Source organism: Labrus bergylta, chromosome 17 (assembly GCF_963930695.1).
Source record: "Labrus bergylta chromosome 17, fLabBer1.1, whole genome shotgun sequence".
In the NCBI taxonomy this organism is placed as follows: Eukaryota; Metazoa; Chordata; class Actinopteri; order Labriformes; family Labridae; genus Labrus; species Labrus bergylta.
Genome location: NC_089211.1, coordinates 18152779 through 18163583, shown reverse-complemented (window position 1 = coordinate 18163583; position 10805 = coordinate 18152779). Strand labels below are relative to the sequence as shown.

The 10805-nt window shown below is 41.2% G+C and overlaps 2 protein-coding genes across 3 annotated transcripts; both read left to right on the top strand.

Annotated features, from left to right (window-relative positions):
• The first annotated feature begins 2394 nt into the window (after nucleotides 1-2394).
• On the top strand, nucleotides 2395-6309 carry zgc:122979 (uncharacterized protein LOC641576 homolog). The gene is made up of 4 exons (XM_020653334.3): nucleotides 2395-2629; nucleotides 3301-3559; nucleotides 3899-4452; nucleotides 5414-6309. Exons 1-4 carry the CDS (start codon nucleotides 2522-2524, stop codon nucleotides 5645-5647), a joined length of 1155 nt encoding a protein of 384 aa, XP_020508990.1. The 5' UTR covers nucleotides 2395-2521; the 3' UTR covers nucleotides 5648-6309.
• A 695-nt stretch (nucleotides 6310-7004) lies between these two features.
• On the top strand, nucleotides 7005-10629 carry hwa (huluwa). 2 transcript variants are annotated; one of them, XM_020653365.3, is made up of 3 exons: nucleotides 7005-8038; nucleotides 8692-8887; nucleotides 10055-10629. In XM_020653365.3, the coding sequence occupies exons 1-3, from the start codon at nucleotides 7439-7441 to the stop codon at nucleotides 10219-10221; spliced, it is 963 nt and encodes a 320-aa protein (XP_020509021.2). In that variant the 5' UTR covers nucleotides 7005-7438; the 3' UTR covers nucleotides 10222-10629. The 2 variants fall into 2 exon arrangements, with proteins under 2 accessions (XP_020509021.2, XP_020509020.2); XM_020653364.3 differs by having other exon boundaries at nucleotides 7010-8038; nucleotides 8689-8887.
• The last annotated feature ends 176 nt before the right edge of the window (nucleotides 10630-10805 follow it).

Here is a 10805-nt window from a genome sequence, read left to right as displayed (position 1 = left end):
CCCTAATGTTTGATTAGTCTTTGGAAAAAGTATTGCATCCCTTCCATTCTTAACTTGAAAACAGAGCTAAATGATAATGGGTAAGGGATTTTATTTCTTCACAGTAAAATAATATATAATAATAATCTGTTATTACTCTGGTCCATGCTGTAATAGTTGTTGTACAGTCACTGTTAGGAACTTAGAATCACTGTCAAAAGATTTTGATTCCTGTTCTGGCAGTCTGTATCCTTCACTGAGCGCTTCTGAGGTGATATCAGACATTTTCACCAGAGGAAAATCATTTAACACTTCGCAAACAACACATGATTTTTTATTTTTTTTTACACGTTCACTTACATAACTTAAGGGTAAGTTGCCCTCTCCTTCACACAGATGTTTGCTGTTGGTTATTAAGTGGCTCATTTTTATTGCTTTGTAATTACCGTCAGTAAAGTGTGAAGTTGCTATGCAGAACTGCAGAGGTGGATGCATTTAAATGAACACCTGCACAGTCTAATGTAGTCAGGAATCATTAAAATAAATACTGCATCTGTAAAGCCTGGTGACCTTTGCTGTGAAAAATCCATTAACGGAACGAACAAGGTAATTTCAGCTTCAGGAGACAAACCGCGACACATTTAGAGTGCAGGTCAATGGCTGTTTAGAAGGTTGGAATTTGTCCTACTTTCTTTTTATACTCTTTTCAATTTTCACACATTTTCTCACATTTTCTCCACAACCACTAGTTACTTTTCAAAAGTATGAGTTGATGTGTTATTCACTTGGTGAAAGCAAGTGAGACAATCAGGGATAAGATTCACTATTTCTTTATTATTTTTAATGCCTGTTACAGATGGCACCAGGTCCATTTCTGAGAAGGCAATAATACCTTGTTTACATTTAGTTCAAGACAGATTTACACTTTCTTGTATGTTTGAATGTTTAAGACGGCAGGATACGATTTAAGTTCAGACAACATAACTTATGCATGTACGGGACAAAATGAGAAAAGACTTATCCTTTTCTGTCACTGGGGTCACTAAGATTAACACACACACACAAATTCCACCATGTAGCTTCAAAAAAAAGTTTACAGGGTATTTCATGTTTCATTTCTATGTATTTCACACATATATAGTTATATAGTTGTACCTTTCAGGTCACCATTTAAAAATAAAAATATCTTAAGATGATGAAACATACAGCATTGTAAAGATACAATCAGTGCCCCCCCCCCAACCATTTGAGTTGTGATTCCTTACAGGAAACATTTTAAATCCTAGACTTATAATGGTTTCATATTTAATAACTTGTATTTGTAATATGTTTAAAAAGTTACAATTTCAGATGAGTGCTCAACAAGGATTCTGCCTCTTAAAGGAACTTTCCTTGAAACTTAAATGTTGCTTAGTGCTGTTCTCGTGGTGGATTAATACTGGGTCTTTGTAACTAATATAACAAAGAGTAAGGTTTGGACTTGTTCTTTTTTGTGTGTCTTGAGATCATATTTGTGATAAATTTGCGCAATACAAATACAGATTGATGGATGGATTGATTGAATAGTTACCAGGGCTATTTTGCATTAAGAGGAGGCTACTTTAGCTTTTAAATACTTGAAGTACATCTTCTTGAAAGTCCTTCTGTTTTCACCTGAGTAAGATTTCAAATGCATTACTACTCACTTTAATTTGGGCAAAGTGAAAGATAATATACTGACACCTTTGCTGGTGCTATCTTTAGATGCATTCAACTGTGCAGACTGTGTTATGCAAACACTTATTGATCATTTAAGTCTTCACAGCTCCTCCACATCTCCCAGTTTACATTGGCACTTGGGTACCACTGTTGAATCATTGCTGAAAATAGCTCTCCTTAAGTGACCCTGTGGATACATTAAAATAAAAGGTAGTTTAAGTCCATGCATCCTCTCATCCACAGCAGTGTTTTTGTAACATTAATATTCAAACCTTGTGGGTCCATGTCGTGTCCTTAAGATGAACAGACAGCCACTTAAGGGACATGGGCTCCATCACTTCACAAGTGTCTGCCTGGAGGTTGTCTGGGCAGCCAGCTGAATCTTTTTTTTTTTTTTTTTTCTAATATGTCTGGTTGTTCTGTTCTGTTCTGTCTGTCTGTGAAGAAAAAAAACTCTCTGCTTCTGTGTCGTGACTGTCTGCTTAGCCCTGCCTTCAAGAACTCCGGAAACCTGCCCCGAGATGGAGAAGAAGGCTGCAACATCCGCGTGATCATCGCCGGAGCACCAATGGCCTCTCGCGGAGAACAAGTGAGGACACCGGTATCCCCTGCCGCGCGTGAGGAAATGGGCGGGCCCGGGGAAAGCTCTGTCACGCTGCGTGGGTGGGTGAGCGGATAGTAGAGGAGCTGCAGCGGCGGTATATAAGAGAGAGGCGAGGAGAGCTCAGGCAAGACGGACGAAGAGCCCGGCGCAATATAGCAAAGAGATTTCAGCACCAAGCGCGACTGGACAGCGACACTTAGCCCAAAACTAAACAACAAACTTGAACTTGAAGCAGCAAACATGGTTCTCATCTGGACTCAGTTCGGTGTCAAGCACAAAAATGTCAATGTCAAGTGCAAAGTGCGAGTTATGCATCGAGGTGACAGCTCGGGATCTTCTTCATCAGCGGTAAGTACAAGTTTTATTTCTTCTTTTAAACTGATTTATTCTTTTTTTTTTTCTTTTTATTAACAAACGTTTAAATACTAGTCGAATAGTCAAAGACATAAAGTTGAAAATGTCCAGAATAAGTTGTATATAACTAAATACAAATACATGTTTGTTATATAATTAAACTGGCAGACCTGAAGCAGTGTTTATTATTCATTATTGACTGATTTCTCCGGCTATGTGTTCATTCACGTGCAAGATAGGCGTTCAGCCAATCGCTGCAGAGAATCTCAGTCGTTGGGGGGAAGTCTTTTTCCCCCTCTCACGATTCCCCAACACACCACTTCACCCTCTCACGTTGTGTTCAGCATCAGCTTATAAAATGCAATGCATGATCTGCAGCAGCACAGAGATAAGGGTGTTTTCCCACAGAGTGTCCCTGCTGGAGGGCTGAATTTGTGCATATTAATAGCAACTGAGCATCAATGTGTGAAAAGGATGCCCAGTATATGAACCATGCAACTGTATTTCATGTGCTTAAGGGGATTAATATAATTATAGGATTTTAAGTTATTCATAAGCAGCCATTTTGCACTGAGGATGTCTATGCAACTTTCTTTTCTTTTTTTTATGAATGCATTCATGAAAAGCAAAATGGTCTAATGCTTTTTTGTTCTTTCTTCCAACAGGAAGGTACCAAGTCAGAGCAGGACACGCCCTGCCTGTCAATAAAACCAACAGGCAAAGACTTCTACAAAGTCCTGGGCGTCTCCCCTGATTCCAACGAAGATGAGATCAAGAAGGCCTACAGGAAGATGGCCCTCAAGTTCCACCCCGACAAGAACAGCGACGCCGACGCAGAGGACAAGTTCAAAGAGATTGCAGAGGCCTATGAGATCCTCACTGACCCCAAGAAGAGAAGCATCTATGACCAGTTTGGAGAAGAAGGTGAGAAACTGTTCATTTAAACGAGTTAAACAGCTCAAATAGTTGCTGCCAGAAGGATAATTACTAAAGCAAAGGCTGGTACATTAATTATTCATGTCTTCATCAAGGCAAAATAATAATGTGCAGAGGGAGGATCACGACTAAAACACTTTCACTCCAATTAAATCAGATATGTTTGGCATAAACAGCTGTGAGGCTGATGAATTATTCAGGGAGCAATGAAAGAGTTTTCCTCAAAACTCCTTAGACTGATTTTAATTCAACTTTCTAGAAAGAGTGGAATAAAGCAGTTTTTAAAGATGTTGTCTCAACTTGTTTTCTTTCTCTTTTTCTCTATAGGCCTTAAAAGCAGGATGTCAATGTCAGGCCAAAGCAACGTTTTCCGCAATAACTTCCATGGTGACCCCCATGCCACCTTCTCCTCCTTCTTCCACGGCTCCGACCACTTTGACATCTTCTTCGGCCCAGACGGTGAGGGCGAGGACGAGCTCTTCAACCCCTTCAGACGCTTCACCTTCACCCACGTGGGCGGGTCCGCCGGCTGTGAGGGCGGCCTAAGAAGAGGCCAGCGGCGGCTGCAGGGGAAAGAGATGGTCCATGACCTGCTGGTGACCCTGGAGGAGGTGATGCAGGGCTGCACCAAACATGTGAAGATCAACCGGCGCCGCCTCAACCCGGATGGGCGTAGCATGCGATCTGAGGACAAGGTGCTGAACGTGGTGGTGAAGAAAGGCTGGAAGGCGGGGACCAAGATCACATTCCCCAGGGAGGGAGACGAGACGCCAAACAGCACCCCAGCAGACATCACCTTCATCCTCAGGGACAAGGAGCACACACAGTACAAGAGGGAGGGCTCCAACATTGTCTTCACCGCAAAGATCACCCTCAAAGAGGTGAGTTTGATTCATTGACATCAAGGTTAAGGGTCAATTGGGTTTAAGAGTTTGAGCCACAGAGTCCTGACAACATGAATGATTTATTTCGAAACATGGGGCTGCTCTATAAGTAGAAATACTATGTAATTTATCAGCTGCTAACACCAACTTACAAAAAGGCTTGAGTCCAACCATCCCTTTCCATCTTTTACATAACTGTGGAATGATGGAATGATCGATTTCAGAAAGGCGTCAATAAGACATAGCCAAAAAGAAGCCAAATATCAGGGAGGGTTTCTGTCTTTGAATGCAGTCCTAGGACAGATTGCAGTGTTCAGTTTGGGGTACAGAGTTTTCCATTGGCTAACAGACCCCCACTAACAGAACAGCAGCAGCAGCCTGCCAACACCTCGGTTACCTCATCAGCCCCTGCAGAGGGCGATGGAGCAGGAGCTAAATTTAGACTCAGCTCCGACTGCCCCCACGAATCACACTTCACTCTCCCTCTCCACCACTATATGTGCTGCAGACTCCTCTGCCTTAACAAGGCAGGCAGAGAGGCAGTTTTTTGGCTCACTATGTCTCTGGCTCTCACTTCAACCAACCCACACACAGATTAGCAGGGCAGCAGTCACAGAGGCTGGCATTTCAAAGAGCTCCTCCATCTTCCTGTGGCTCTTTTCAGTCATTGAAGCACTTAACTCCCACACACATGCAGAAAATAGGCCAGCGATTCTAACATCTGTAACACCGGTTTGTTACACAACACAGAACAATGGCTGTGCTTTTTTTAAAGGCAGACGCTCCATATTTATCAGTTATGTAACTTGACACATTTCAAGACCTGGCATTTAATTGATTTTTTTTCATTGTTCCAAGTTGTGCTTCTGCCCAGTCAGAGAACTCAGGAGCCATTATGAAACTATTTCTAAATATAACACGTCCACATAACTAAATTTCTCCTCCTTTTTCTCCCCAGGCTCTCTGCGGCTGCACAGTTAACGTCCCAACAATCGACAACCGAATGATGCCTCTTCCATGCAGCGATGTGATCAAACCCGGTGCTGTACGGCGACTCAGGGGGGAAGGTCTACCCCTGCCCAAGAGCCCTTCCCAGCGAGGCGACTTGGTGGTGGAGTTCCAGGTGCTCTTTCCTGACAGGATCCCACCACAGTCCCGTGAGATCATTAAGCACAGCCTAGGCCAGTGCTAGCCCGCTTTATCTACTAATGCAGCTTCACCATGCGTGTATGTTGTTATCAATTTACAAACACAGCCTTGCCCAAGGTGCTAAAATCACAACCACTCACAACCTCTTATTGTGTTTGGATAAGGCAGGCAGCGCTTTGGTGAGTTGTAGCTTATATAGGTGGTGACTCTCAGCAGGCACGATGCACAACTACTACGATGCCAAACGAGAGGACAGAGGTCAGATCAATGAATGGGGTCTTTGGTATCTGAGGGCGTCCATTGACTCTACAGCCTTTCACTTGAATGAAAAGCTTACATGTACTGTTATACTTGCAACCCTATAGCAGGATATCAGTGTGCTATTCAAGTCTGTATAGACTTCCTTAAACCTGAACGGTATAAAAAAATGTGAAAAAAAACCCTTTTTATTATATATAGTTATATGGTGTTCATATGACTGATCTTTTGCATTGATTTATTACAATAGCAAAATGTACTTGTGTGCAAAGACCTACTTTGTGTACAAAATGCAAACAAATTGTCTCTAAGAGAGATTCATCTGTCAAATGTTCTATTGAATTATTTGAAATGTTTGTATATACTCTGCAGCATTGATGTGCTATTATTACTACCTGATAGAGACATGTTTGAAAGCATGGAAATAAAGAAAAAAATGAAATTTAACTTGGGATCTTCACTGTTTATTTCAAGCAGAAACATTCATATTTTGCAAAAGATAAGAAGACAAAAGTCTTCAAAAATAATAAATAAGTGGACTGGGAGTTGCACAAAGATAACTCCCAGTTTGCTTATGGGGTATCTAAAAAGGATCGGTCCAAGCAATGAACCTTGTGGAACTCTTTGACTCACTTTAAACTTAGTGCTGTGCTCTTTGTGCAAACCTTACATTTCAACCACTTAAAAAGTTAAGTTAAAGTCCCTGTAAAGTAAAATCAGCAATACATCTCCAAGCACGCTAAATATGTTGCAAGATAGCTTTAAAAACAAACTGTATAGGTGGAATACAAAAGTAAAGTATAAAAGGTGGAAGTTCTCAGTAAACGATGTAAAAATACTACAAAAGTCCTCAAATAAGTAGTCAAGTAGAGTTCCACCAGCAAAGAAAGATGGACAACAAAAGACAACATAAACCTATGTGGGTTTACCACATAACTCTAACTCAAACTATATAAGTGGACTCACGAGTCCTCTTAAAATACAAAAATCCACAGCAAACCATACATGTGAACTATAAGTCACACATAAACTATATTCAAAAGTCCTCAGCAAACTCTATTAGTGGAATACAAAAGTTCAGAAAACCGTATGGACGGACTAACTTGCAAAACTATCGAACATTGCAGTCCAACAAAAAAAAAAAAATTCAGAGCATGAAATCATCACTGCAGATAGAGGCAGTGATGCAGAATTCTGGCCACCTACTGCCATCTAGCGGTCATTGCATGCGGTGACTTTTTACACTTAATAAGACGCACCTGTTGATCTGTAATCCATGCGGCTGCCTTTCAACGTCGTCTCACGGCAAGCCTTTCCTTTGCAAACACTGACAGTCTGCAATGATGAAGTCAAGGGTGTTAAAAGAAAACATACTCATTTGGAGACTGTTTACATTGGAGAAGCAGACTGGCATGTTGATTTTGGATGGGGGGGGAAATAAGCTACTGTCAAACACATAGGCCTAGTCCACATTGATTGACACAGCAGCCCACCTGTGTATGCAGACACAACGTGAAATCTCAGTTGAGATCAGCAATTCTCCAAAAAGCCTTTTTTATATCCTCTATGGGATGAAATGTCGCAGATAAGTCAGACAACAGCAACAGATCTGCCTGAGGGTTACCCTGTGACAAACCTAACTATAGTGGTCCTTTTGCTCATACCCTTTGTGGTCATTTTGCTGCTGCTGAATTGCCTGTTTCTGGGCTACAAGTTTCTGATCCTGTCAAAGAAGAACAGCAGACACATGCGAGAGGACACAGAGCAGATGCTTTTACAGTCCACCCTGCACAGAGTCAGAAGACTATCCGATGCGGGTTTCCCCCCGCTGCACGACGGGAGGAGAGCGTACATGTCTCTATCGGAGCCCGTCTTGCCACATCCCGTCACCTCATCCCGGGCTTCTTCCAGGGAGAGGGCCAGCAGGCTGGATCACATGATCCGGCTTCTGAGGCCAGACGGTGCCACCGGTTCAGGGTCCCTGAGGGCGCCGAGCACCATCCGGGCCACTTCAACCGCGTCTGGGTTCACCCCAAGACTGAACCTGGCCTCTGGCTCAACACGGACTTGCAGCGTCAGTAAAGCTGGCTGGTGCAAAAGTGCTCCAGTGTTGCCGCAGTCCAGCGATTCAGAGGCTGAGACCAGAGTGAACCTGGTTCCGCCAAACTCTCCAACGGTGAGTGGTCATGTAACTCAAGTTAGGGACATTTTGAAGTTTTTGCTCGTTGGATATCCACTCAGTAACTTCAACAGGAACGGCCGAAAATAACCTAAATGTGAGCCACTCTTTAGGCTTACTAACGGATTGTAACAAAGACCAAACTCTAGGCCAGTGATACTGATATAAGATAAAGTCAACCGCATGGCCGGATAAACATATTCGGGGGTCAGAGGGCAAAGGTTGTTCTGCTGTCCCAGGGCAACTGTAAGCTTGGCCTGGTACCAAATCCTATTGTATCATGCTGAATAGTCAACAGAAGCAAAACAGTTGTTGTATTTTTAAATGTTAAAGCATTGATTTTCATTTTTCTTTTGTTGCCTAAATATACACAAATGTGGTGGTCAAAATAGAAATGTTGTATCTTGAAGAGATATTAACACTTACTCTAGTAAATCTAAAGAAATTAGTGTGAATTTTCATTAATCATCTCAGCTTTCACTTATGCTCTCTGACATCTCTGTTGCAGAAGCTCTCCTCACTGTTTTTGGGTCTCCAGAGACCACAACCTTAATGTCAACCGAGGAACCTAAATCCACTTTGAGGCATAGAGTCAATTTGAATCCTGGTCCAAAATTTGAGGTCTTTATGTTTTGCTTTGTTCGCAGCAGGAGACAATAAATGGAGGTCACGTTCAACGCAGCAGTACTTACGACAGGCTGGCGGGTCTGAGCCCGGGTGTTGCGGTTCACGTGTTTGACAAAGTGGACATGGAGTGTGAGTTCATCAACGTGCCTTTAGAGACGTCCTGTGTGAACACGTCTGCAGTGGGTCCTGGACTGGACAGCGACTTTGGTGCCAGTGCAGGTATGCTTCAGTCTGCGGCAGCTGCACTGTAGTCAATGTGGCCGTCATTCATGAATAATGTTTTACTGCTGCAGCAAACTGACAAAATGTAAAAGAAAGAGGGGAACAGTACGATGGAGCTTGTACATCAGTGTTGATAATCCACACAGATTTAAGGCAGTGAAGAACTAGGAGGTAGAAGGTAGTTCAACCAGTTTATAGTGACATCTTATTAAGCATTGATAAAAAATGACTGCTTCAAGACTTTAACTTGTATTTTATATATTTAAAAAAATTAATTTAGTCTTAGTTTGTGGTTAACAAGGTGAGCCCTGGTTTCAAGTTACACTCCAGCTTATTGTCACTAACAGACCATGTATATTCAATGTATAACTCCTGATTTGGATGTACTTTTTAATGACGAATGAGGCTACTGTAAATCATGTATGCTACTTGTTTGTTGGTAAACACATGAAATGGTACATAGAAACATAATTTCCGCTTAAGTTTGGTATCATAGCCCCAGAATAATCAGGAAAACTGATCAAATTGTTCTTACAGCCAGTCAAAACATTTTGTCATCTGTGATATAAATGCATGCTATGCAAAAGTATAAGTCACTCTACAGTATTTCCCTGGAAACGTGTCTACTTTGCATTGTCATGGTTGGTTGCAAAAGCTTAAAATACTAACAGCTAGGTAAAGTTTAGTTTATTAGTTTATTTGATTCAGGGACAGTGTACAAAGAAAACATTATTCTCAGAAGAGGAGAGGTGCTTTGTAACAGATTTAGCTAACTATCTTTTTCGATCTGTCAAGAATAAAATACAAATCAACCATTTCATGAGAGAGAAGAAAGACATAAAGGAACCACTTTCACTCACAGAGCAATTCAAGTCCCACTCTGTTTAGATATTTGATCTTCAGCGTGCAGATCGATTTATGCAAGAGTGATGTGGAAATCCGAATCCTTCAGTTCATTTACAGTGTTGACTTCAGTTTCACAGGCAGCTTGTCCAGCAGTTAGATATATTTAAATAATCAATTATGTGGTTGTGGAAAATGGTTATGTTTATTTGAAGATATTTGAACTAGTCTGTTAAGTGTAGTGATAAACAGGATTTTTCTTTTTAGGATTTAATGAAGTGTCTCAAGGGGATCTTTTAAACATTCGTGATTTCTTTCCAGGAGTGTCCCTACGGATTCTGTCTGCAGACAGTGACGGCCTGTCTAACGGGGTTCTGGCTTCAGCTTTGGAGTGGGATTATTACGACCCGTGCTACGTCAAACAGAATAATCTACCCAAACACAAACACCACAGACCTGCGATGCACACTAAACAGTACTGGGTGTGATTCGTCGCAGCTGTCGGTGTTAGAAGTACTTTTAATGTTTATTTTATAACTTTATTTATTCAATTTAAATAACATGTATGTTTTATTTTATTGAATGCTAATTTATTTGTTTGTCTCACTGATAATCACTGAACTGACACACTTTAAACATTTATTATTTTATTATTAAAACACTCTGCCACTGACTTTGTTCAGTTAAATATTTGCAATTCACCCTCACTTTAGTTCTTGTTATATTTGGTATGCACTTCGTCACTCCTGTTGTTGTTAGTCACCGTTATACAAACAGGGATTATGACTCATTCCTTGATTTCATGAACACACATTCACCATAGTTGTTTCACTGATATTTTTTTTGAAAGGTTTTTGAATCACGTTGAACAATAAAGATTTATTGAAAGTGTAGAAGTGCTTGATTATACTAAGTTTATCATTTATATAATTTTTTTCCAATGGCAGGAAAATATTTGCATGGTTGGATATCAAGACACCTTCAGAGCCTTTCTGATTCAGCCATGTGTTATTCTTCACCAGCAGGGGGCTCTGTGTGGTTGGTGCTAATGTTCTGATAGTCTTTGCTATAG